This window comes from Ranitomeya variabilis, chromosome 1 (genome assembly GCF_051348905.1).
Source record: "Ranitomeya variabilis isolate aRanVar5 chromosome 1, aRanVar5.hap1, whole genome shotgun sequence".
Taxonomy (NCBI): domain Eukaryota; kingdom Metazoa; phylum Chordata; class Amphibia; order Anura; family Dendrobatidae; genus Ranitomeya; species Ranitomeya variabilis.
Genome location: NC_135232.1, coordinates 1,161,099,758 through 1,161,127,008, shown reverse-complemented (window position 1 = coordinate 1,161,127,008; position 27,251 = coordinate 1,161,099,758). Strand labels below are relative to the sequence as shown.

At 50.2% G+C, this 27,251-nt stretch overlaps 1 protein-coding gene across 1 annotated transcript in view; it reads left to right on the top strand.

The window, feature by feature from the left end:
* LOC143793253 (putative N-acetyltransferase camello) overlaps window positions 1–27,016 on the top strand; it is a 41,704-nt gene extending 14,688 nt beyond the window's left edge. Inside the window, exon 2 of the mRNA XM_077280066.1 lies at window positions 26,186–27,016. Within this exon, the coding sequence (XP_077136181.1) occupies window positions 26,186–26,884 (699 nt within the window). The 3' untranslated portion in view covers window positions 26,885–27,016. The remainder of the gene's footprint in view (window positions 1–26,185) is intronic.
* Window positions 27,017–27,251: the final 235 nt, after the last annotated feature.

Below are 27,251 nucleotides of genomic sequence, written 5' to 3'. Positions count from 1 at the left end.
CAGCTTCTCTCTGACTCTCTGTGATTCCTCCAGCTTCTCGCTGTGATTCCTCCAGCTTCTCTCTGTGATTCCTCCAGCTTCTCTCTGTGATTCCTCTAGCTTCTCTCTGTGATTCCTCCAGCTTCTCTCTGTGATTCCTCCAGCTTCTCTCTGACTCTCTGTGATTCCTCCAGCTTCTCTCTGTGATTCCTCCAGCTTCTTTCTGACTCTCTGTGATTCTCCAGCTTCTCTCTGTGATTCCTCCAGCTTCTCTCTGTGATTCCTCCAGCTTCTCTCTGTGATTCTCCAGCTTCTCTCTGTGATTCCTCCAGCTTCTCGCTGTGATTCCTCCAGCTTCTCTCTGTGATTCCTCCAGCTTCTCTCTGACTCTCTGTGATTCTCCAGCTTCTCTCTGTGATTCCTCCAGCTTCTCTCTGACTCTCTGTGATTCCTCCAGCTTCTCTGTGATTCCTCCAGCTTCTCTCTGTGATTCTCCAGCTTCTCTCTGTGATTCTCCAGCTTCTCTCTGACTCTCTATGATTCCTCCAGCTTCTCGCTGTGATTCCTCCAGCTTCTCTCTGTGATTCCTCCAGCTTCTCTCTGTGATTCCTCCAGCTTCTCTCTGTGATTCCTCCAGCTTCTCTCTGACTCTCTGTGATTCCTCCAGCTTCTCTCTGTGATTCCTCCAGCTTCTCTCTGTGATTCCTCCAGCTTCTCTCTGACTCTCTGTGATTCCTCCAGCTTCTCTCTGTGATTCCTCCAGCTTCTCTCTGACTCTCTGTGATTCTCCAGCTTCTCTCTGTGATTCCTCCAGCTTCTCTCTGTGATTCCTCCAGCTTCTCTCTGTGATTCTCCAGCTTCTCTCTGTGATTCCTCCAGCTTCTCGCTGTGATTCCTCCAGCTTCTCTCTGTGATTCCTCCAGCTTCTCTCTGACTCTCTGTGATTCCTCCAGCTTCTCTCTGTGATTCCTCCAGCTTCTCTCTGACTCTCTGTGATTCCTCCAGCTTCTCTGTGATTCCTCCAGCTTCTCTCTGTGATTCTCCAGCTTCTCTCTGTAATTCTCCAGCTTCTCTCTGACTCTCTGTGATTCCTCCAGCTTCTCGCTGTGATTCCTCCAGCTTCTCTCTGTGATTCCTCCAGCTTCTCTCTGTGATTCCTCCAGCTTCTCTCTGTGATTCCTCCAGCTTCTCTCTGACTCTCTGTGATTCCTCCAGCTTCTCTCTGTGATTCCTCCAGCTTCTCTCTGTGATTCCTCCAGCTTCTCTCTGTGATTCCTCCAGCTTCTCTCTGACTCTCTGTGATTCCTCCAGCTTCTCTGTGATTCCTCCAGCTTCTCTCTGTGATTCTCCAGCTTCTCTCTGTGATTCCTCCAGCTTCTCTCTGACTCTCTGTGATTCCTCCAGCTTCTTGCTGTGATTCCTCCAGCTTCTCTCTGTGATTCCTCCAGCTTCTCTCTGTGATTCCTCTAGCTTCTCTCTGTGATTCCTCCAGCTTCTCTCTGTGATTCCTCCAGCTTCTCTCTGACTCTCTGTGATTCCTCCAGCTTCTCTCTGTGATTCCTCCAGCTTCTCTCTGACTCTCTGTGATTCTCCAGCTTCTCTCTGTGATTCCTCCAGCTTCTCTCTGTGATTCCTCCAGCTTCTCTCTGTGATTCTCCAGCTTCTCTCTGTGATTCCTCCAGCTTCTCGCTGTGATTCCTCCAGCTTCTCTCTGTGATTCCTCCAGCTTCTCTCTGACTCTCTGTGATTCTCCAGCTTCTCTCTGTGATTCCTCCAGCTTCTCTCTGACTCTCTGTGATTCCTCCAGCTTCTCTGTGATTCCTCCAGCTTCTCTCTGTGATTCTCCAGCTTCTCTCTGTGATTCTCCAGCTTCTCTCTGACTCTCTGTGATTCCTCCAGCTTCTCGCTGTGATTCCTCCAGCTTCTCTCTGTGATTCCTCCAGCTTCTCTCTGTGATTCCTCCAGCTTCTCTCTGTGATTCCTCCAGCTTCTCTCTGACTCTCTGTGATTCCTCCAGCTTCTCTGTGATTCCTCCAGCTTCTCTCTCTCTCTCTGTGATTCCTCCAGCTTCTCTCTGACTCTCTGTGATTCCTCCAGCTTCTCTCTGTGATTCCTCCAGCTTCTCTCTCTCTCTCTCTGTGATTCCTCCAGCTTCTCTCTGACTCTCTGTGATTCCTCCAGCTTCTCTCTGTGATTCCTCCAGCTTCTCTCTGACTCTCTGTGATTCCTCCAGCTTCTCTCTGTGATTCTCCAGCTTCTCTCTGACTCTCTGTGATTCCTCCAGCTTCTCTCTGTGATTCCTCCAGCTTCTCTCTCTCTCTCTGTGATTCCTCCAGCTTCTCTCTGACTCTCTGTGATTCCTCCAGCTTCTCTCTGTGATTCCTCCAGCTTCTCTCTGACTCTCTGTGATTCCTCCAGCTTCTCTCTGTGATTCCTCCAGCTTCTCTCTGACTCTCTGTGATTCCTCCAGCTTCTCTGTGATTCCTCCAGCTTCTCTCTGTGATTCTCCAGCTTCTCTCTGTGATTCTCCAGCTTCTCTCTGACTCTCTGTGATTCCTCCAGCTTCTCGCTGTGATTCCTCCAGCTTCTCTCTGTGATTCCTCCAGCTTCTCTCTGTGATTCCTCCAGCTTCTCTCTGTGATTCCTCCAGCTTCTCTCTTTCTCGCTGTGATTCCTCCAGCTTCTCTCTGTGATTCCTCCAGCTTCTCTCTGTGATTCCTCCAGCTTCTCTCAGTGATTCCTCCAGCTTCTCTCTGACTCTCTGTGATTCCTCCAGCTTCTCTGTGATTCCTCCAGCTTCTCTCTGTGATTCTCCAGCTTCTCTCTGTGATTCCTCCAGCTTCTCTCTGACTCTCTGTGATTCCTCCAGCTTCTCGCTGTGATTCCTCCAGCTTCTCTCTGTGATTCCTCCAGCTTCTCTCTGTGATTCCTCCAGCTTCTCTCTGTGATTCCTCCAGCTTCTCTCTGTGATTCCTCCAGCTTCTCTCTGACTCGCTGTGATTCCTCCAGCTTCTCTCTGTGATTCCTCCAGCTTCTCTCTGACTCTCTGTGATTCTCCAGCTTCTCTCTGTGATTCCTCCAGCTTCTCTCTGTGATTCCTCCAGCTTCTCTCTGTGATTCTCCAGCTTCTCTATGTGATTCCTCCAGCTTCTCGCTGTGATTCCTCCAGCTTCTCTCTGTGATTCCTCCAGCTTCTCTCTGACTCTCTGTGATTCTCCAGCTTCTCTCTGTGATTCCTCCAGCTTCTCTCTGACTCTCTGTGATTCCTCCAGCTTCTCTGTGATTCCTCCAGCTTCTCTCTGTGATTCTCCAGCTTCTCTCTGTGATTCTCCAGCTTCTCTCTGACTCTCTGTGATTCCTCCAGCTTCTCGCTGTGATTCCTCCAGCTTCTCTCTGTGATTCCTCCAGCTTCTCTCTGTGATTCCTCCAGCTTCTCTCTGTGATTCCTCCAGCTTCTCTCTGACTCTCTGTGATTCCTCCAGCTTCTCTCTGTGATTCCTCCAGCTTCTCTCTGTGATTCCTCCAGCTTCTCTCTGTGATTCCTCCAGCTTCTCTCTGACTCTCTGTGATTCCTCCAGCTTCTCTCTGTGATTCCTCCAGCTTCTCTCTGACTCTCTGTGATTCTCCAGCTTCTCTCTGTGATTCCTCCAGCTTCTCTCTGTGATTCCTCCAGCTTCTCTCTGTGATTCTCCAGCTTCTCTCTGTGATTCCTCCAGCTTCTTGCTGTGATTCCTCCAGCTTCTCTCTGTGATTCCTCCAGCTTCTCTCTGACTCTCTGTGATTCCTCCAGCTTCTCTCTGTGATTCCTCCAGCTTCTCTCTGACTCTCTGTGATTCCTCCAGCTTCTCTGTGATTCCTCCAGCTTCTCTCTGTGATTCTCCAGCTTCTCTCTGTGATTCTCCAGCTTCTCTCTGACTCTCTGTGATTCCTCCAGCTTCTCGCTGTGATTCCTCCAGCTTCTCTCTGTGATTCCTCCAGCTTCTCTCTGTGATTCCTCCAGCTTCTCTCTGTGATTCCTCCAGCTTCTCTCTGACTCTCTGTGATTCCTCCAGCTTCTCTCTGTGATTCCTCCAGCTTCTCTCTGTGATTCCTCCAGCTTCTCTCTGTGATTCCTCCAGCTTCTCTCTGACTCTCTGTGATTCCTCCAGCTTCTCTGTGATTCCTCCAGCTTCTCTCTGTGATTCTCCAGCTTCTCTCTGTGATTCCTCCAGCTTCTCTCTGACTCTCTGTGATTCCTCCAGCTTCTCGCTGTGATTCCTCCAGCTTCTCTCTGTGATTCCTCCAGCTTCTCTCTGTGATTCCTCTAGCTTCTCTCTGTGATTCCTCCAGCTTCTCTCTGTGATTCCTCCAGCTTCTCTCTGACTCTCTGTGATTCCTCCAGCTTCTCTCTGTGATTCCTCCAGCTTCTTTCTGACTCTCTGTGATTCTCCAGCTTCTCTCTGTGATTCCTCCAGCTTCTCTCTGTGATTCCTCCAGCTTCTCTCTGTGATTCTCCAGCTTCTCTCTGTGATTCCTCCAGCTTCTCGCTGTGATTCCTCCAGCTTCTCTCTGTGATTCCTCCAGCTTCTCTCTGACTCTCTGTGATTCTCCAGCTTCTCTCTGTGATTCCTCCAGCTTCTCTCTGACTCTCTGTGATTCCTCCAGCTTCTCTGTGATTCCTCCAGCTTCTCTCTGTGATTCTCCAGCTTCTCTCTGTGATTCTCCAGCTTCTCTCTGACTCTCTATGATTCCTCCAGCTTCTCGCTGTGATTCCTCCAGCTTCTCTCTGTGATTCCTCCAGCTTCTCTCTGTGATTCCTCCAGCTTCTCTCTGTGATTCCTCCAGCTTCTCTCTGACTCTCTGTGATTCCTCCAGCTTCTCTCTGTGATTCCTCCAGCTTCTCTCTGTGATTCCTCCAGCTTCTCTCTGACTCTCTGTGATTCCTCCAGCTTCTCTCTGTGATTCCTCCAGCTTCTCTCTGACTCTCTGTGATTCTCCAGCTTCTCTCTGTGATTCCTCCAGCTTCTCTCTGTGATTCCTCCAGCTTCTCTCTGTGATTCTCCAGCTTCTCTCTGTGATTCCTCCAGCTTCTCGCTGTGATTCCTCCAGCTTCTCTCTGTGATTCCTCCAGCTTCTCTCTGACTCTCTGTGATTCCTCCAGCTTCTCTCTGTGATTCCTCCAGCTTCTCTCTGACTCTCTGTGATTCCTCCAGCTTCTCTGTGATTCCTCCAGCTTCTCTCTGTGATTCTCCAGCTTCTCTCTGTAATTCTCCAGCTTCTCTCTGACTCTCTGTGATTCCTCCAGCTTCTCGCTGTGATTCCTCCAGCTTCTCTCTGTGATTCCTCCAGCTTCTCTCTGTGATTCCTCCAGCTTCTCTCTGTGATTCCTCCAGCTTCTCTCTGACTCTCTGTGATTCCTCCAGCTTCTCTCTGTGATTCCTCCAGCTTCTCTCTGTGATTCCTCCAGCTTCTCTCTGTGATTCCTCCAGCTTCTCTCTGACTCTCTGTGATTCCTCCAGCTTCTCTGTGATTCCTCCAGCTTCTCTCTGTGATTCTCCAGCTTCTCTCTGTGATTCCTCCAGCTTCTCTCTGACTCTCTGTGATTCCTCCAGCTTCTCGCTGTGATTCCTCCAGCTTCCCTCTGTGATTCCTCCAGCTTCTCTCTGTGATTCCTCCAGCTTCTCTCTGTGATTCCTCCAGCTTCTCTCTGTGATTCCTCCAGCTTCTCTCTGACTCTCTGTGATTCCTCCAGCTTCTCTCTGTGATTCCTCCAGCTTCTCTCTGACTCTCTGTGATTCTCCAGCTTCTCTCTGTGATTCCTCCAGCTTCTCTCTGTGATTCCTCCAGCTTCTCTCTGTGATTCTCCAGCTTCTCTCTGTGATTCCTCCAGCTTCTCGCTGTGATTCCTCCAGCTTCTCTCTGTGATTCCTCCAGCTTCTCTCTGACTCTCTGTGATTCTCCAGCTTCTCTCTGTGATTCTCCAGCTTCTCTCTGACTCTCTGTGATTCCTCCAGCTTCTCTCTGTGATTCCTCCAGCTTCTCTCTGTGATTCCTCCAGCTTCTCGCTGTGATTCCTCCAGCTTCTCTCTGTGATTCCTCCAGCTTCTCTCTGTGATTCCTCCAGCTTCTCTCTGTGATTCCTCCAGCTTCTCTCTGTGATTCCTCCAGCTTCTCTCTGTGATTCCTCCAGCTTCTCTCTGACTCTCTGTGATTCCTCCAGCTTCTCTCTGTGATTCCTCCAGCTTCTCTCTGACTCTCTGTGATTCCTCCAGCTTCTCTCTGTGATTCCTCCAGCTTCTCTCTGTGATTCCTCCAGCTTCTCTCTGTGATTCCTCCAGCTTCTCTCTGTGATTCCTCCAGCTTCTCTCTGTGATTCCTCCAGCTTCTCTCTGACTCTCTGTGATTCCTCCAGCTTCTCGCTGTGATTCCTCCAGCTTCTCTCTGTGATTCCTCCAGCTTCTCTCTGTGATTCCTCCAGCTTCTCTCTGACTCTCTGTGATTCCTCCAGCTTCTCTCTGTGATTCCTCCAGCTTCTCTCTGTGATTCCTCCAGCTTCTCTCTGTGATTCCTCCAGCTTCTCTCTGTGATTCCTCCAGCTTCTCTCTGTGATTCCTCCAGCTTCTCTCTGACTCTCTGTGATTCCTCCAGCTTCTCTCTGTGATTCCTCCAGCTTCTCTCTGTGATTCCTCCAGCTTCTCTCTGTGATTCCTCCAGCTTCTCTCTGTGATTCCTCCAGCTTCTCTCTGTGATTCCTCCAGCTTCTCTCTGTGATTCCTCCAGCTTCTCTCTGACTCTCTGTGATTCTCCAGCTTCTCTCAAATTCAAGTGAGCTTTATTGGCAGGACTAAGTACATGTTAGCATTGCCAAAGCATATGGTAAAAATAGGGGGACAGGGAGGTGGGGTAGGGAGGCATATAGAGGTACAGGCTACAGAGCAGAGCAAAAGTTTGGACACACCTCATTTAAAGATTTTTCTGTATTTTCATGACTATGAAAATTGTACATTCACACTGAAGGCATCAAAACTATGAATTAACACATGTGGAATTATATACTTAACAAAAAAGTGTGAAACAACTGAAATTATGTCTTATATTCTAGGTTCTTCAAAGTAGCCACCTTTTGCTTTGATGACTGCTTTGCACTCTCTTGGCATTCTCTTGATGAGCTTCAAGAGGTAGTCACCGGTGTAACAGGCCAGATTAACCCCCCCCGCCCAGAATATACCCAGGGTTAAAGTGGCCTAGGCCAGATTATACCCCGGGTGATATAATCAATAACGGAGCTCCAGGCAGCAAAAGGGGCCCCAGGCAGCACACAGGGGCCTCAGGCAGCACAAGGGGCCCCTGGCAGAACACGTAGCCCCAAACAGCGCACGGTGCCCCAGACAGTGCACAGGACCCCAGGCAGCCCACAGGGCTCCAGGCAGCGCACAGGGGCCTCAGGCAGCGCACAGGGCCCCAGGCAGCACAGAGGGGCCCCAGGAAGAGCACATGGGTCACAGGAAGTGCACTGGGCCCCAGGCAGCACAGAGGGGCCCCAAGCAGCACAGGGGGGCCCCAGGCAGCACAGGGGGGCCCCAGGAAGAGCACAGGGGTCACAGGAAGTGTACGGGGCCCCAGGCAGTGCACAGGGGCCCAAGGCAGCCCACAGGGCCCGAGGCAGCACAGAGGGGCCCCAGGAAGAGCACAGGGGCCACAGGCAGTGCACAGGGCAACAGGCAGCACAGAGGGGCCCCAGGCAGCACAGAGGGGCCCCAGGAAAAGCACAGGGGCCACAGGCAGTGCACAGGGCAGCAGGCAGCACAGAGGGGCCCCAGGCAGCACAGAGGGGCCCCAGGAAGAGCACAGGGGCCCCAGGAAGAGCACAGGGGCCCCAGGAAGAGCACAGGGGCCCAAGGCAGCACACAGGACCCCAGGCAGCGCACAGTGACCCCAGGCAGCCCACAGGGGGTCCCAGATAGCGCACAGGGGGGCAGAGACAGTGAGCAAGGGGGTAAGAGATAGCGCGCAAGGGGGGGAAATAGACAGAGCACATGTCCCCTGTGCGCTGTCTGGGCCCCCCTGTGCGCTGTCTGGGACCCCCTGTGTGCTATCTGAGACCCACAGTACACTGTCTGGGACCCCCTGTGCGATGTCTGGGGCCCTGCTCTTGAGTATATCACTCAATCCTGTAAGGCTAGTTTCACATTTGCGTACAGCTGTGCGCATGTGTACACTCTCAGTGAAGCCTTGACCACTGCTGCGCCCCGCCGGTTAAGCTCTGCCCACGTTCTTTTGACGGTGCTGCAACCCGCAGCGAAGGCAACAAGTTGGATTTTCTTGCATTCGCCGAATCCTCAAAACAACGCGTGTGGACGCAAAAACAAACATCCTTAGGGCCTGCGTACCCATTAATAAAGATAGTGTACGCAGGCCTCATGTGTACCTGGCCGGAGCTTAACTGGCGGACTCTGCACGCTGTCTCTTCCTCCTTGCACACTGTCACTTCCCCCTCCCTTGTGCACTGTCTCTGCCCCCCTGTGCGCTGCTTGGGGCCCTGTGTGCTGCCTGGGTCCCAGTTCACTGTCTCTTCCCCCCTTGCACGCTGTCTCTTCCCCCTCCCTTGTAAACTGTCTCTGCCGCTCCATGTGCTGCCTGGGGCCCTGTGAGCTGCCTGGGGCCCCTGTGCGCTGCCTGGGACCTCATGTGTTGCCTGGGGCCCCGTGTGCTGCCTGGGGCACCTGTGCGTTGTCTGGGCCCCCAAGCTCTGCCTGGGGCCCCGTGTGCTGCCTGGGGCCCCTGTGTGCTGCCTGGGACCTCGTGTGTTGCCTGGGGCCCTGTGCGCTGCCTGGGGCCCCTGTGTGCTGCCTGGGACCTTGTGTGCTGCATGGGTCCCTGTGTGCTGCCTGCGGCCCTGTGCGCTGCGGGAAATTTTAGGCCACGCCTCTGACCACACCCATTCATAATTAGTCACACCCATATCCACGTCCCAACCACACCCATTTAGCACTGCTGATCACACTGTTTCATATACAATAATTCTAAACAAAAAAATATGGCCACAGTGCTCCATACTGTATATTGGCCACACATGATGCTCCATACTGTATAATGACCGCACATTATGCTCCATACTGTATAATGGCCACACATGATGCTCCATACTGTATAATGACCACACATGATGCTCCATACTGTATAATGACTGCACATGATGCTCCATACTGTATATTGGCTGCACATGATGCTCCATACTGTATAATGGCCACACATGATGCTCCATACTGTATAATGACCGCACATGATGCTCCATACTGTATAATGACCGCACATGATGCTCCATACTGTATAATGACCCCACATGATGCTCCATACTGTATAATGACTGCACATGATGCTCCATACTGTATAATGACCGCACATGATGCTCCATACTGTATAATGACCCCACATGATGCTCCATACTGTATAATGGCCACACATGATGCTCCAAACTGTATAATGACTGCACATGATGCTCCATACTATATAATGACCGCACATGATGCTCCATACTGTATAATGACCGCACATGATGCTGCATACTGTATAATGGCCACACATGATGCTCTATATTGTATAATGACCGCACATGATGCTCCATACTGTATAATGACCACACATGATGCTCCATACTGTATAATGACCGCACATGATGCTCCATACTGTATAATGGCCGCACATGATGCTCCATACTGTATAATGACCGCACATGATGCTCCATACTGTATAATGACCACAGATGATGCTCCATACTGTATAATGACCACACATGATGCTCCATACTGTATATTGGCTGCACATGATGCTCCATACTGTATATTGGCTGTACATGATGCTCCATACTGTATAATGGCCGCACATGATACTTCGTACCATATAATGGCAACACATAGCTACTCCTACACACGCGGCTGCACTCCGTACACTTTGCACACATGGCTCCGCTCCGTACACACGTGCTCCGCTCCATACACCTCGTACACATTCAGCTCTGCTCCATACACCTCGCACACACACGGCTCCGCTCCATACACCTCGTACACACACGGCTCCGCTCCATACACCTCGTACACACACGGCTCTGCTCCATACACCTCGTACACACACGGCTCCGCTCCATACACCTCGCACACACATGGCTCTGCTACATCCACACTGTACACCTCCTGACCCCACACAAGGCATCATCGACTACTCACTGATCTGCATTTGTCGCTGTGCAATAACACAGCAGTGAGCACTGAGCAGCCGAGGCAAACAGGGAGGCTGTGAGTGTGTCCATCCCTCCCTGCTCAGCCCCACTCATTCCACGCACGATTACTAGCCAGGCATTATTAGCTCCAGTCCACTGGTCTGCTGCTTACATTGCCGCCGGCACCCAGGCTGTGTTCGGCTGTTACATACCTCAAACTAGAAGTGTCCCCTCTCTCTCCCTCTCTGAACAGTGACGCACACTGGGAGACTCAGGAACATACGGACGGGGAAGGGGCGTGGCCTAACAAAAGGGGGTGTGACGGCAGTTTCTCCTGCTGTCTCCCGGGATCAGAGTGTCTTGCGCTGGACAGCGGGGCAAAGCATCAAATCCGGGACAGTCCCGCACAATGAGGGACGGTTGGGCGCTATGTGTTGGGAGGATTCTCCAGTGCCGGCAGCGGACAGTCATGTGTCCACAAGTATGTGATTTACATACATGCAGTCAGGTACTGACTAGATGGGTGAGGACTATATCAATGCAAGAGTATTGACTGAGATTGGTCATGTCTAGTCAGAATGTTTAAAGGAGTATGCAAGTCACATACTCAAAGTCATATAACCGCCCGCTGCCGTGTCTGGAGAATCCTCACAGCGTGCGATGTGAACGCTGTGAAGATTCAAATCAAATGTCTACAGTCACATAGAGCAACCGAGAACAGTGGCATGAATAGAGTGTGATGGGTTGTGGTGCAAGATTTGAACCGGACCCCCGCATCATATCTATCTATAATATAACACTGGGAGCATCACTGTGTCCGAAGCCTTTATAAACTGAGCAAGCGCCTGCGCAGTCTGGACTCCACAGAGTTATGCATCCGGGGATGAGAATTGTGGCCCAGGAGATCGCGGTATGCGTAAGCACTGAACGCATACTGAGATCTCTGACGGAGAAGCACGGACGTGCCAGGAGGGCGAGTATGCGATATTCCCCTGTTCCCGTTCCACCACTGGGCTCCGTCTTCCGCGTCCTCTGGCTGTGACGTTCAGGTCAGAGGGCGCGATGACGTGCTTAGTGTGCGCCATCTGACTGAACAGTCACAGCCAGAGACCCGGAAGACAGACTGGCGCACAGCGGTGGAACGGGGACAGGTGAATTTCGCAAGTGCCGGGGGCCTGAGCCATTTTTTTTTTTATCGCAGCAGCATATGGGGCATATTATGCTATGGAGCATCTTATGGGGGCCATCAACCTTTATGGAGCAGCATACGGGGCATATGGATGGGAGCAGCACATGACAGAATGGGGGCGCAGGATGGGAGCAGCACATGACAGGATGGGGCGCAGGATGGGAGCAGCACATGACAGGATGGGGGAGCAAGATGGGAGCAGCACATGACAGAATGGGGGCACAGGATAGGAGTAGCACATGACAGGATGGGGGCGCAGGATGGGAGCAGCACATGACAGCATGGGGGCGCAGGATGGGAGCAGAACATGAGAGGATGGGGGCGCAGGATGGGAGCAGCACATGACAGAATGGGGGCACAGGATGGGAGCAGAACATGACAGGATGGGTGCGCAGGATGGGAACAGCTCATTACAGAATGGGGGCGCAGGATGGGAGCAGCACATGACAGAATGGGGGCACAGGATGGGAGCAGCACATGACAGGATGGGGGCGCAGGATGGGAGCAGCACATGACAGAATGGGGGCACAGGATGGGAGCAGAACATGACAGGATGGGGGCGCAGGATGGGAGCAGCACATGACAGGATGGGGGCGCAGGATGGGAGCAGCACATGACAGGATGGGGGCGCAGGATGGGAGCAGCACATGACAGGATGGGGGCGCAGGATGGGAGCAGCACATGACAGCATGGGGGCGCAGGATGGGAGCAGAACATGAGAGGATGGGGGCGCAGGATGGGAGCAGCACATGACAGAATGGGGGCACCGGATGGGAGCAGAACATGACAGGATGGGTGCGCAGGATGGGAACAGCTCACTACAGAATGGAGGCGCAGGATGGGAGCAGCACATGACAGAATGGGGGCACAGGATGGGAGCAGCACATGACAGGATGGGGGCGCAGGATGGGAGCAGCACATGACAGAATGGGGGCACAGGATGGGAGCAGAACATGACAGGATGGGGGCGCAGGATGGGAGCAGAACATGACAGGATGGGGGCGCAGGATGGGAGCAGCACATGACAGGATGGGGGCGCAGGATGGGAGCAGCACATGACAGGATGGGGGCGCAGGATGGGAGCAGCACATGACAGAATGGGGGCACAGGATGGGAGCAGAACATCACAGGATGGGGGCACAGGATGGGAGCAGCACATGACAGAATGGGGGCGCAGGATGGGAGCAGCACATGACAGAATGGGGGCGCAGGATAGGAGCAGCACATGACAGAATGGGGGTGCAGGATAGGAGCAGCACATGACAGAATAGGGGCGCAGGATGAGAGCACATGACAGGATTGGGACGCAGGATGGAAGCAGTACATACCAGGATGGGGGCGCTGGATGGGAGCAGCACATGACAGGATGGGGGCACAGGATGGGAGCAGCACATGACAGAATGGGGGCGCAGGATGGGAGCAGTACATGACAGAATGGGGCGCAGGATAGGAGCAGCACATGACAGAATAGGGGCGCAGGATGGGAGCACATGACAGAATAGGGGAGCAGGATGGGAGCACATGACAGGATGGGGGCGCAGGATGGGAACAAATGACAGGATGGGGCGCAGGATGGGAGCAGCACATGACAGGATGGGGGCGCAGGATGGGAGCAAATGACAGGATTGGGACGCAGGATGGAAGCAGTACATACCAGGATGGAGACCATATACCAATATAAATGCTCGCCACCCGGGCGTAGAACGGGTTCAATAGCTAGTCTATCTATATACACACACTGGTATATGTCCCTTATACTGGGCCTCATCTTGGTATTTATATCCCCATCCTGGTAATATATATCCCTTATCTTGGTATATGCCCCCCCCCATTCTGGTGCTGTTCTTTAACTCCTTTATTACCTATGCCGTAATAGTATGACATAGGTAATAAACCCCGTTTCAGCGCGAGCTCCGGCGCTGAGCCCGCACTGAACCGAGCACGTCAACTGATCTATACAGCGGAGCCGCGTGTGTGTACGAGGTGAACCGAGCGAAGCCGCGTGTGTGTGTATGTGTACGAGGTGTACCAAGCGGAGCTGCGTGTGTGTGTACGAGGTGTACCGAGCGGAGCCGCGTGTGTGTGTGTACGAGGTGAACCGAGCGGAGCCGCGCATGTGTGTACGAGGTGAACCGAGCGGAGCCGCGCGTGTGTGTACGAGGTGAACCGAGCGAAGCCGCGTGTGTGTGTATGTGTACGAGGTGTACCAAGCGGAGCTGCGTGTGTGTGTACGAGGTGTACCGAGCGGAGCCGCGTGTGTGTGTGTACGAGGTGAACCGAGCGGAGCCGCGCATGTGTGTACGAGGTGAACCGAGCGAAGCTGCGTGTGTGTGTATGAGGTGAACCGAGCGGAGCCGTGCGTGTGTGTACGAGGTGTACCGAGCAGAGCCGCGTGTGTTTGTACGAAGTGTACCAAGCGGAGCCGTGTGTGTGTACGAGGTGAACCGAGCTGAGCCGCGCATGTGTGTACGAGGTGTACCGAGCGGAGCCATGTGTGTGTGTACGAGGTGTACTGAGCAGAGCCGCATGTGTACGAAGTGTACCAAGTGGAGCCGCGTGTGTGTACGAGGTGCACTGAGTGGAGCCACGTGCGTGTCTGTGTACCGAGCGGAGCAGAGTGTGTACCGAGCGGAGCAGAGTGTGTACCGAGCGGAGCAGAGTGTGTACCGAGCGGAGCTGCTTGTAATTTTTGTGTAGAGCAATGAATTAATTGTGCCATGATTTGCTGTCTCATTATAGCACATGATGATACAGTGTCAGACTGTCACAGGGGCTTTGGTAGCCCTTTTATGCGTGGGGAAATAGCAGCCACAATAGCGTCGTGTCGTCACCCTCTCCGTGGGAGCTGCAGCTGCTCCTCCTCTGAAATGCACTGACTGGAGACAGACGTGTCAGTGAGTCATCGATCTGTGACATCGACTACTCACTGATCTGCATCTGTCGCTCTGCAATAACACAGCAGTGAGCACTGAGCAGCCGAGGCAAACAGGGAGACTGTGAGTGTGTCCGTCCCTCCCTGCTCAGCCCCAGACTGATTCCACGCACGATTATACTAGCCAGGCATTATTAGCTCCAGTCCACTGACTGGTCTGCTGCTTACATTGCCGCCGGCACCCAGGCTGTGTTCGGCTGTTACGTACCTCAAACTAGAAGTGTCCCCTCTCTCTCCCTCTCTGAACAGTGACGCTGGGAGACTCAGGAACATACGGAGGGGGAAGGGGCGTGGCCTAACAAAAGGGGGTGTGACGGAGTTTCTCCTGTGCTGTGCCCGGGATCAGAGCGTCCTGCGCTGGACAGCGGTGCACAGCATCAAATCCGGGACAGTCCCGCACAATGAGGGACGGTTGGGAGCTATGCACTTTAACCCCGGGTATATTCTGGGCGGGGGGTTAATCTGGCCTGTTACACCGGGAACGGTTTTCACTTCACAGGTGTGCCCTGTCAGGTTTAATAAGTGGGATTTCTTGCCTTATAAATGGGGTTGGGACCATCATTTGTGTTGTGCAGAAGTCTGGTGGATACACAGCTGATAGTCCTACTGAATAGACTCTTAGAATTTGTATTATGGCAAGAAAAAAGCAGCTAAGTAAAGAAAAACGAGTGGTCATCATTACTTTAACCCTAGAACGCATACCTGGGGCCTCGCAGGCCTGCCAGGTTACTTGTTTTCTATTTTCTGTAAAAGTACTTTAGTTAGAATTTTGAAAATCTAGGTAATCCTCAGGTATATAGTTGTTAGTAAGTTCCAGTTATTCATATATTTTTGTGTTACAGACATTTCGGTATAACAACCTTTTTTTGGGACTACCCCATATTCACGCACCTGGGGCCTTTTAGGCCTGTACTAGGTTTACATGTGATACTCAGATTTGCTTATCAAGGCAAATTACGGAGGCAATGATCCGATGGGGAATATTGGAACATCCAGAGCAAAGAGAAAAAAAAAAGAAAGCGCTGCTATATTTGTCCAGCAAAGAAGGAAGGAAAATCGGAGCGTTTCTGTTCTACTTGCGGACAAAATGTATGCAAGGAACATTCAGCCGAAAAAATAATATGCGAGAATTGTCGGGGGAATATGTAAAGTTACAAATAAATATTCCTGCACCAAGTTTGCTACAACCAAAAAATGTTTTCATAAAAAAATTGCATATAGAATGCCTATATTTGGCGGCCCGTTTACTTACTTTTTTGTTGTTTTATGCACATAATTATGTTTTGAAATATACACATCATAGGTTGTGTTCCCAGTAGTGCTGGGGTTCGCCAGAAGGGGATCCATAATGGATCTGACCTCCTGGTAACTCCAGGATTCCGCCAGCCTTAGCTGGGGTCACCAGGGGGTCAGATCCATTACGGATCCCCTCCTGGCGGACCCCAGCGCTAGTTGGCATGCATCCTTACCTTGCAATTGTAAAATAAACTGAGAAAAGTATTTTTATTTGAGTTATTCCGTGATAATTGTAAACAGGCCTAAAAGGCCAAAGGTGTGTGAATGTGTAGATTTCTATGGGTATGCGTTCTAGGGTTAAGAAATGAAGGTCAGTCAGTCCGAAAAAATTGGGAAAACTTTGAAAGTGTCCTCAAGTGCAGTGGCAAAAACCATCAAGAGCAGAACCTAGAATATAAGACATATTTTCAGTTGTTTCACACTTTGTTGTTAAGTATATAATTCCACATGTGATAATTCATAGTTTTGATGCCTTCAGTGTGAATGTACAATTTTCATAGTCATGAAAATACAGAAAAATCTTTAAATGAGAAGGCGTGTCCAAACTTTTGGTCTGTACTGTATATCAGGCTCCTTTTAGAGGACAGGGGACATGTCTAGGGTGGGGTACAGGAGTCCATGACATCAGGCTCCTCTTAGTCTGTGGCAGGCACTGACATATTCCTCTGCTACGGCCGCTGCACTTTCGTCTTCCACCAGTATTATCGGTAGTTTCTCTTCCTCCTCCATGGAGGTGAAGTCTGGGAGGAGGTCAGACAGTCTCTTGAGGTGAGTGTCCCTCACTGCGGAGTATTTGGGGCACCTCAGCAGGAAGTGGGCCTCATCATCTACGGCCTCCTAGGGGCACTGCTGGCAGAGTCTGCTCTCTCAGGGCTTGAAGTTCTGTTGGTGCCACCCAGATTTGATGAGTAGGCTGTGGGCGCTCAGTCTGTACCGGCTCAGGATCTGTCGCTCTTTTGTCAGGCCATGTAGGTTGATGGCTTGGTCAGACTGGCTTTGGGTACTTTTTGTTGGGGGCTTCCTGATGTAGGAAGGCTTTGTGATGGTAGGAGCTGGGACTGCTACTTTGTAGATGAGCCTTGAATGACAGCGCCTTCTTTATTGCGATGTGTTGTGGGAATCTGCTAAGCTCTGCTCGGCAGGCGCTGTTTGATGTGCTACGATGGACTTGGAGAAGATGATTGCAGAACTCTAGGTGGAATATTCATACATAAGGATTGGGGCAATGATGGAATCAAAGATTTTTAGCCAGACGGTTACTGGTGCCTTGAGATGGTACAGACGCCTTCTGACGGCATAGAAGGCTTTGGATGCCTTGTCTTTTAGTAACTCTATGGCTTGCTTGAAGCTTCCTGACTGGCTGAGTTCTAGGCCCAGGTAGGTGTACCTGTTGGTTACTGTAAGTGGACGATTGTCTATCATAAAGGCAGGATGGCCAGTGGGTTTCTGCTTTCTTTCCTGGAACACCATGATATTAGTTTTCTTCTGGTTGATTGGCAGTGCCAATGTGCTGCTGAAGGTCTGTAGGATTTTCAGATGATCTTGGAGGCCTTTCTCAGTTGTTGATAACATCACGAGATCATCTGCATACAGCAGAAATTTCACCTGGGTGTCATGTAGGGTGAGTCCTGGTGCTGAGATTGACTCTAGGGCCACCGACAGCTCATTGATGTAGATGTTAAAGAGCGTTGGACTGAGGCTGCACCCTGTCTTACTCCTCGGCTCTGTTGGAAATAGGCCGTCCTCCTTCCGTTGACCTTGACACTGCAACTGTTCTCAGTATAGGAGCTACGGATGACGTCATATGTTTTGCCTCCTAATCTGCTCCCCAGGAATAGTCCTGGGTGCCACACTGAGTCGAAGGCCTTCTTGAAGTCCACAAAACAAGCGTATATCTTCCCATTCTTTGTATTGTAGATGTGGCTCTGAATGAGGCTGTGCAGTGTGTAGATGTGGTCAGTGGTGCGGTGGTTCAGCATGAACCCTGCTTGGCTCTTGCTGAGGACGTTGTGCTTGGTGAGGAAGGTGAGGATTCTCTTGTTAAGGATGCAGTTGAAGAGATTACCCAGGTTGCTGCTGACACATATCAGCAACCTCTTATATCATATCATTCTCTCTCTTTCTTTCTGTGATTCCTCCAGCTTCTCTCTTTCTCTCTGTGATTCCTCCATCTTCTCTCTCTTTCTCTTTGTGATTTCTCCAGCTTCTCTCGCTGTGATTCCTCCAGCTTCTCTCTTTCTCTCTGTGATTCCTCCAGCTTCTCTCTTTCTCTCTGTGATTCCTCCAGCTTCTCTCATTCTCTCTGTGATTCCTCCACCTTCTCTCTCTGTCTCTCTGTGATTCCTCCAGCTTCTCTCTTTCTCTCTGTGATTCCTCCAGCTTCTCTCTTTCTCTCTTTGATTCCTCCAGCTTCTCTCTCTCTGTGTTTCCTCCAACTTCTCTCTCTTTCTCTTTGTGATTTCTCCAGCTTCTCTCTCTGTGATTCCTCCAGCTTCTCTCTTTCTCTCTGTGATTCCTCCAGCTTCTCTCTCTCTCTCTCAATGATTCATCCAGCTTCTCTCTCTCTGTGATTCCTCCAGCTTCTCTCTCTCTCTCTGTGTTTCCTCCAACTTCTCTCTTTCTCTTTGTGATTTCTCCAGCTTCTCTCTCTGATTCCTCCAGCTTCTCTCTTTCTCTCTGTGATTCCTCCAGCTTCTCTCTTTCTCTGTGATTCCTCCAGCTTCTCTCTCTCTGTGATTCCTCCACCTTCTCTCTCTGTCTCTCTGTGATTCCTCCAGCTTCTCTCTTTCTCTTTGATTCCTCCAGCTTCTCTCTTTCTCTCTTTGATTCCTCCACCTTCTTTCTCTCTCTGTGATTCATCCAGCTTCTCTCTATGATTCCTCCAGCTTCTCTCTCTCTCTCTCTCTGTGATTCCTCCAGCTTCTCTCTCTCTCTGTGTGATTCCTCCAGCTTCTCTTTGTTTACGTGATTCCTCTAGCTTCTCTCTTTCTCGCTGTGATTCCTCCAGCTTCTCTCTTTCTCTCTGTGATACCTCCAGCTTCTCTCTTCCTCTCTGTGATTCCTCCAGCTTCTCTCTTTCTCTCTGTGATTGCTCCAGCTTCTCTCTCTGTCTCTCTGTGATTCCTCCAGCTTCTCTCTATCTCTCTGTGATTCCTCCAGCTTCTTTCTTTCTCTCTGTGATTCCTCCAGCTTCTCTCTATCTCTCTGTGATTCCTCCAGCTTCTCTGTCTCTCTGTGATTCCTCCAGCTTCTCTCTCTCTGTGATTCCTCCAGCTTCTCTCTATCTCTCTGTGATTCCTCCAGCTTCTTTCTTTCTCTCTGTGATTCCTCCCGCTTCTCTCTGTCTCTCTGTGATTCCTCCAGCTTCTCTCTGTGATTCCTCCAGCTTCTCTCTCTCTCTGTGATTCCTCCAGCTTCTCTCTCTGTGATTCCTCCAGCTTCTCTCTATCTCTCTGTGATTCCTCCAGCTTCTCTCTATCTCTCTGTGATTCCTCCAGCTTCTCTCTATCTCTCTGTGATTCCTCCAGCTTCTCTCTATCTCTCTGTGATTCCTCCAGCTTCTCTCTATCTCTCTGTGATTCCTCCAGCTTCTCTCTATCTCTCTGTGATTCCTCCAGCTTCTTTCTTTCTCTCTGTGATTCCTCCCGCTTCTCTCTGTCTCTCTGTGATTCCTCCAGCTTCTCTCTGTGATTCCTCCAGCTTCTCTCTCTCTCTCTGTGATTCCTCCAGCTTCTCTCTCTCTGTGATTCCTCCAGCTTCTCTTTGTTTATGTGATTCCTCTAGCTTCTCTCTTTCTCTCTGTGATACCTCCAGCTTCTCTCTTTCTCTCTGTGATTGCTCCAGCTTCTCTCTCTGTCTCTCTGTGATTCCTCCAGCTTCTCTCTATCTCTCTGTGATTCCTCCAGCTTCTTTCTTTCTCTCTGTGATTCCTCCAGCTTCTCTGTCTCTCTGTGATTCCTCCAGCTTCTCTCTCTCTCTGTGATTCCTCCAGCTTCTCTCTATCTCTCTGTGATTCCTCCAGCTTCTCTGTCTCTCTGTGATTCATCCAGCTTCTCTCTCTCTGTGATTCCTCCAGCTTCTCTCTATCTCTCTGTGATTCCTCCCGCTTCTCTCTGTCTCTCTGTGATTCCTCCAGCTTCTCTCTGTGATTCCTCCAGCTTCTCTCTCTCTGTGATTCCTCCAGCTTCTCTCTCTCTGTGATTCCTCCAGCTTCTCTCTATCTCTCTGTGATTCCTCCCGCTTCTCTCTGTCTCTCTGTGATTCCTCCAGCTTCTCTCTGTGATTCCTCCAGCTTCTCTCTCTCTCTCTGTGATTCCTCCAGCTTCTCTCTCTCTGTGATTCCTCCAGCTTCTCTTTGTTTATGTGATTCCTCTAGCTTCTCTCTTTCTCTCTGTGATTCCTCCACCTTCTCTCTTTCTCTCTGTGATTCCTCCCGCTTCTCTCTGTCTCTCTGTGATTCCTCCAGCTTCTCTCTCTCTCTCTGTGATTCCTCCAGCTTCTCTCTCTCTGTGATTCCTCCAGCTTCTCTTTGTTTATGTGATTCCTCTAGCTTCTCTCTTTCTCTCTGTGATTCCTCCACCTTCTCTCTTTCTCTCTGTGATTCCTCCACCTTCTCTCTGTCTCTCTGTGATTCCTCCAGCTTCCCTCTCTCTCTGTGATTCCTCCAGATTCTCTCTTTCTCTCTGTGATTCCTCCAGCTTCTCTCTTTCTCTCTGTGATACCTCCAGCTTCTCTCTTTCTCTCTGTGATTCCTCCAGCTTCTCTCTTTCTCTCTGTGATTCCTCCAGCTTCTCTCTCTGTCTCTCTGTGATTCCTCCAGCTTCTCTCAGTCTCTCTGTGATTCCTCCAGCTTCTCTCTCTCTCTCTCAATGATTCATCCAGCTTCTCTCTCTCTGTGATTCCTCCAGCTTCTCTCTCTCTCTCTGTGTTTCCTCCAACTTCTCTCTTTCTCTTTGTGATTTCTCCAGCTTCTCTCTCTGATTCCTCCAGCTTCTCTCTTTCTCTCTGTGATTCCTCCAGCTTCTCTCTTTCTCTGTGATTCCTCCAGCTTCTCTCTCTCTGTGATTCCTCCACCTTCTCTCTCTGTCTCTCTGTGATTCCTCCAGCTTCTCTCTTTCTCTTTGATTCCTCCAGCTTCTCTCTTTCTCTCTTTGATTCCTCCACCTTCTTTCTCTCTCTGTGATTCATCCAGCTTCTCTCTATGATTCCTCCAGCTTCTCTCTCTCTCTCTCTCTGTGATTCCTCCAGCTTCTCTCTCTCTCTGTGTGATTCCTCCAGCTTCTCTTTGTTTACGTGATTCCTCTAGCTTCTCTCTTTCTCGCTGTGATTCCTCCAGCTTCTCTCTTTCTCTCTGTGATACCTCCAGCTTCTCTCTTCCTCTCTGTGATTCCTCCAGCTTCTCTCTTTCTCTCTGTGATTGCTCCAGCTTCTCTCTCTGTCTCTCTGTGATTCCTCCAGCTTCTCTCTATCTCTCTGTGATTCCTCCAGCTTCTTTCTTTCTCTCTGTGATTCCTCCAGCTTCTCTCTATCTCTCTGTGATTCCTCCAGCTTCTCTGTCTCTCTGTGATTCCTCCAGCTTCTCTCTCTCTGTGATTCCTCCAGCTTCTCTCTATCTCTCTGTGATTCCTCCAGCTTCTTTCTTTCTCTCTGTGATTCCTCCCGCTTCTCTCTGTCTCTCTGTGATTCCTCCAGCTTCTCTCTGTGATTCCTCCAGCTTCTCTCTCTCTCTGTGATTCCTCCAGCTTCTCTCTCTGTGATTCCTCCAGCTTCTCTCTATCTCTCTGTGATTCCTCCAGCTTCTCTCTATCTCTCTGTGATTCCTCCAGCTTCTTTCTTTCTCTCTGTGATTCCTCCCGCTTCTCTCTGTCTCTCTGTGATTCCTCCAGCTTCTCTCTGTGATTCCTCCAGCTTCTCTCTCTCTCTCTGTGATTCCTCCAGCTTCTCTCTCTCTGTGATTCCTCCAGCTTCTCTTTGTTTATGTGATTCCTCTAGCTTCTCTCTTTCTCTCTGTGATACCTCCAGCTTCTCTCTTTCTCTCTGTGATTGCTCCAGCTTCTCTCTCTGTCTCTCTGTGATTCCTCCAGCTTCTCTCTATCTCTCTGTGATTCCTCCAGCTTCTTTCTTTCTCTCTGTGATTCCTCCAGCTTCTCTGTCTCTCTGTGATTCCTCCAGCTTCTCTCTCTCTCTGTGATTCCTCCAGCTTCTCTCTATCTCTCTGTGATTCCTCCAGCTTCTCTGTCTCTCTGTGATTCATCCAGCTTCTCTCTCTCTGTGATTCCTCCAGCTTCTCTCTATCTCTCTGTGATTCCTCCCGCTTCTCTCTGTCTCTCTGTGATTCCTCCAGCTTCTCTCTGTGATTCCTCCAGCTTCTCTCTCTCTGTGATTCCTCCAGCTTCTCTCTCTCTGTGATTCCTCCAGCTTCTCTCTATCTCTCTGTGATTCCTCCCGCTTCTCTCTGTCTCTCTGTGATTCCTCCAGCTTCTCTCTGTGATTCCTCCAGCTTCTCTCTCTCTCTCTGTGATTCCTCCAGCTTCTCTCTCTCTGTGATTCCTCCAGCTTCTCTTTGTTTATGTGATTCCTCTAGCTTCTCTCTTTCTCTCTGTGATTCCTCCACCTTCTCTCTTTCTCTCTGTGATTCCTCCCGCTTCTCTCTGTCTCTCTGTGATTCCTCCAGCTTCTCTCTCTCTCTCTGTGATTCCTCCAGCTTCTCTCTCTCTGTGATTCCTCCAGCTTCTCTTTGTTTATGTGATTCCTCTAGCTTCTCTCTTTCTCTCTGTGATTCCTCCACCTTCTCTCTTTCTCTCTGTGATTCCTCCACCTTCTCTCTGTCTCTCTGTGATTCCTCCAGCTTCCCTCTCTCTCTGTGATTCCTCCAGATTCTCTCTTTCTCTCTGTGATTCCTCCAGCTTCTCTCTTTCTCTCTGTGATACCTCCAGCTTCTCTCTTTCTCTCTGTGATTCCTCCAGCTTCTCTCTTTCTCTCTGTGATTCCTCCAGCTTCTCTCTCTGTCTCTCTGTGATTCCTCCAGCTTCTCTCAGTCTCTCTGTGATTCCTCCAGCTTCTCTCTCTCTCTCTGTGATTCCTCCACCTTCTCTCTGTCTCTCTGTGATTCCTCCAGCTTCCCTCTCTCTCTGTGATTCCTCCAGATTCTTTCTTTCTCTCTGTGATTCCTCCAGCTTCTCTCTTTCTCTCTGTGATACCTCCAGCTTCTCTCTCTGTCTCTCTGTGATTCCTCCAGCTTCTCTCAGTCTCTCTGTGATTCCTCCAGCTTCTCTCTCTCTCTCTGTGATTCCTCCCGCTTCTCTCTATCTCTCTGTGATTCCTCCAGCTTCTTTCTTTCTCTCTGTAATTCCTCCCGCTTCTCTCTGTTTCTCTGTGATTCCTCCAGCTTCTCTTTCTCTATGTGATTCCTCCACCTTCTCTCTCTTTTTGTGATTCCTCCAGCTTCTCTCTCTCTCTGTGATTCCTCCAGCTTCTCTCTCTCTTTGTGATTCCTCCAGCTTCTCTTTCTCTCTGATTCCTTCACCTTCTCTCTCTTTCTCGCTGTGATTCCTCCAGCTTCTCTCTTTCTCTCTGTGATTCCTCCAGCTTCTCTCTGTCGCTGTGTGATTCCTCCAGCTTCTCTCTTCCTCTCTGTGATTCCTCCAGCTTCTCTCTCTCTGTGATTCCTCCAGCTTCTCTCTTTCTCTCTGTGATTCCTCCAGCTTCTCTCTTTCTCTCTGTGATTCCTCCAGCTTCTCTCTTTCTCGCTGTGATTCCTCCACCTTCTCTCTCTTTCTCGCTGTGATTCCTCCAGCTTCTCTCTTTCTCTCTGTGATTCCTCCAGCTTCTCTCTTTCTCTCTGTGATTCCTCCAGCTTCTCTCTTTCTCGCTGTGATTCCTCCACCTTCTCTCTCTTTCTTGCTGTGATTCCTCCAGCTTCTCTCTTTCTCTCTGTGATTCCTCCAGCTTCTCTCTTTCTCTCTGTGATTCCTCCAGCTTCTCTCTTTCTCGCTGTGATTCCTCCACCTTCTCTCTCTTTCTCGCTGTGATTCCTCCAGCTTCTCTCTTTCTCGCTGTGATTCCTCCAGCTTCTCTCTTTCTCTCTGTGATTCCTCAAGCTTCTCTCTCTGTGATTCCTCAAGCTTCTCTCTCTGTGATTCCTCCAGCTTCTCTCTCTGTCTCTCTGTGATTCCTTCAGCTTATTTTTTATACACCAGGGATGAGGACCGGAGGTTATGCAGTGGGGGTGATGGTCTGAAGTTATGGGGGGCGAAGTCCGAAGGTTATTATACATGGGTGGACACCGTGTCTGCAGCTGCAACTAAGACTGCATCCATCCTCCTGTTACCTAGTGTATCTGACTACAACATAGCCTCTTGGCATTCACCGCAGTGCTATCCTGTGGTTGGCCATAGTATGTGTATCACAACCCTCAGTACCAACTGACGAAGGTCTTTTGTATTGACCGAAACGTTTTGTAATGCTACTGTTTGAGATAAAATAAAATCACTAACAATCTTTACACTAAGTTGAGTGCTGGGTTCTATTTTTATTTATTACGTTTTGGGAACCTACCTGAGCACCATTAGTCAGCTGTGCACGCGTTTTCTCTGTACAATATATGGGGGGGTGGTTTGAGGGCCAGAGGTTATACACCCCGGGCGAGGGGTGGAGGTTATACACCAGGGGCAAGTGTCGGAGGTTATACATCAGGGACTGGGGCCGAAGGTTATACACCGTGTCGAGGGGTGCTGTTGTGAATTCTGCTCTTGAGCTCCCTCCGGTGGTTGTTGGTGGTAGTGCAGTTGTCTCTGAGTTGTAATCTTGGGCAGGTGTTTCTGCTGATTGCAGCTCTGTTAGGTATTTAGGTGTGCAGGATCCATGATTCCCTGCCAGTTGTCCATTGTACTTGGAGGTGTTACATCTCTGTCTGGTTTCTCCTGCTCTGCTACCAATCCAGCTAAAGATAAGTTCTGATTTTTGTCTCTGCTGCACACATGCGGTGTGCTTTACAGTTCAGTTCAATTCATTGTGTTTTTGTCCAGCTTAGACTGTGATGGATATTTTCAGTCATGTTGGATTCTCAGGAGATGCAGATGTACATCCCATGTCTTTAGTTAGATGTGGTGTTTGTATTCTCTGCTGTGGATTTTTGTAGGTTTTTAATACTGACCGCTTAGTATTCTGTCCTATCCTTTACTATTTAGTTAGAGGTGCCTCTTTTGCTAAATCCTGTCTTCTGCCTGTGTGTGTCCTTACTCTTATATTCACAGTCAATATTTGTGGGGGGCTGCCTATCCTTTGGGGTCTCTGCTCTGAGGCAAGATAGAATTCCCATTTCCATCTTTAGGGGTATTTAGTCCTCCGGCTGTGTCGAGGTGTCTAGGATGTGTTAGGTACACCCCACGGCTACTTCTAGTTGCGGTGTTAGTTTAGGGTTGCGGTCAGTATAGGTTCCACTTACTCCAGAGAACGTCTCATGCGGCTCCAGAGTCACCGGATCATAACAGGGTGCATGTTATGCAACAGGGGTGAGGGGGTGGAGGTTATATTCCAGGGGCGAGGGGTGCAGGTCATACACCAGGGGTGAGGGGTTGGAGGTCATACACCAGGGGTGAGGGGTTGGAGGTTATACACACAGTGTGAGGGCCGGAGATTATGCATCAGGGGTGAGGGTCGGAGGTTATATTCCAGGGGAGAGGGTCGGAGGTTATACACCAGGGGAGAGTGGTGGAGGTTATACGCTCACTGGGGGCGAGAGGTGAAAGTTATACTCTGGGGGTGATCGCCCAAGATTATACACTGGAGGTGAGGGCCAGAGGTTATACACCGACGGCGACAGGTGGAGGCTACATACCCGCAAGAAGTGGAAGTTATACACCAGAGATAAGGACCGGAGTTATATTCCAGAAGTTAGGGCTAGAGGTTATACACCAGAGGTGAGGGGTGGAGATTATACATCGGGAGTGAGAGTTGAAAGTTATACTCCAGGGGTGAGGGGTGGAGGGTATGCAAAAGGGGTGAGGAGGTTAAACTCCGGGGGCAATGGCTGGAGGTCATATACTGGGAGTGAGGACTGGAGGTTATACAGCGGGGGCGAGGGCCGGAGGATATACACCAGGGGTAAGGGCCAGAGGTTATACACCAAGGGTGAGGGCCGGAGGTTGTACACCAGGGTTGAGAGGTGAAAGTTATACACTGGAGGTGAGGGCTGTAGTTTATACACTGGGGGCGAGGGGTGTAGGTTATACACCTGGGGTGAAAGATGAAGGTTATACACCAGGGGGCAAGCGCCGGAGGTTATACACCAGGGGTGAGGGCCGGAGGTTTTGCACCAGGGGTGAGGGCTGGAAAATATACACCAGGGGTGAGGGCCGGAGATTATATACCAGAGGTGAAGGCCAGAGGTTATACACCAGAGGAAATTCATCTGAATGAGAGATCAGGATCCCATGATTTTGAAGAGCAGCCCATCAATTTTCTCCATATTGTGGATATTCAGCCTCCATAATGCTGACCTATGATGGATGCCACCACCCGCTTTATACCTGTCTTGTATTGAGGACATAGTTCTCACTGTACTGACTGTTCTCTATGTCTTGTTTTATTGCAGCCCTCCCAGCAGCAGATGATGGCGGACGTCTTGATAAGAACTTATGAGAGCACAGACTATGACATTGTCCGTGTGTTATTTGCAGAAGGAATGATGGACTATGTTTCCAGCACCAGCTTTTACTTGTTGAGCCTTCGTCAGGTTCACATGGTCATCCTTGTGTCGTTCTTTACCTTCTACTTGTTGTTCAGATCCTTCTTCGTGTCTCTGTTGGTGGTGGTGGCTCTTTTGGCAGGAGGTCGTCTCGCCATACTATTTGCCTTCCATAGGGGTATAAACAAAACTTACCAGACAGACTTACAGAACATAGAGGAGTCCTACATGCTAAGGAAGAACGCCTGCTTTTGGGTGGCAGAAGTCAATGGTCGGGTTGTTGGCATGGTGGGCGTCCAGCCCGTGGAAGATTCCCCCCATGACGTGGTGTTAAGACGTTTGTCAGTGGCTAAGGAGCAGCGGCACAAGGGCATCGCCACGAGTCTCTGCAGACACGTCATTGACTTTGCTCGGCAGCGAGGATACAAACATGTGACTTTAAACACGTCAACCATACAACACGGCGCTCATCAGCTCTACCTGAACATGGGCTTCAGGAAAGTGAGGGCCAAGCCGGTGTCAAGTCGAATGGGAAGGATGGTAAATGTGACGGTCACCTACTACGCGTATGATGTGAAGTCAGAACCTGTGTCTGGGAAGTTCTAGAAACATTCATTATTACATTAATAAAGCATCTTTTGTTTCCGACTTTAGACTATAGTTCCCCCCAAGACACTAAATGTCACAACCCCAATTGATAAATGATCTAGCGGTAAATATGGCATCTTCTTTGAGTGACTGTGCCTGACTTATGGTCCTGGACCTAAATGAATAAAACAGTCAGCAGCTGTTTTCTTTTGTGGTTGCGGCCAACAGTTGTTATGCAGCGGATTATATGAGTTTCTCTTTGGTTGCTGTACTCTGCATAGGCAGCAAACAAGATGACTGAGCCTGAGCAAGATAGTAATGACCCAGGTGACTGCTCTCTGCAGATCTTTGCCTATAACTTGTAATTTTAAAAGAGGAGAGAATT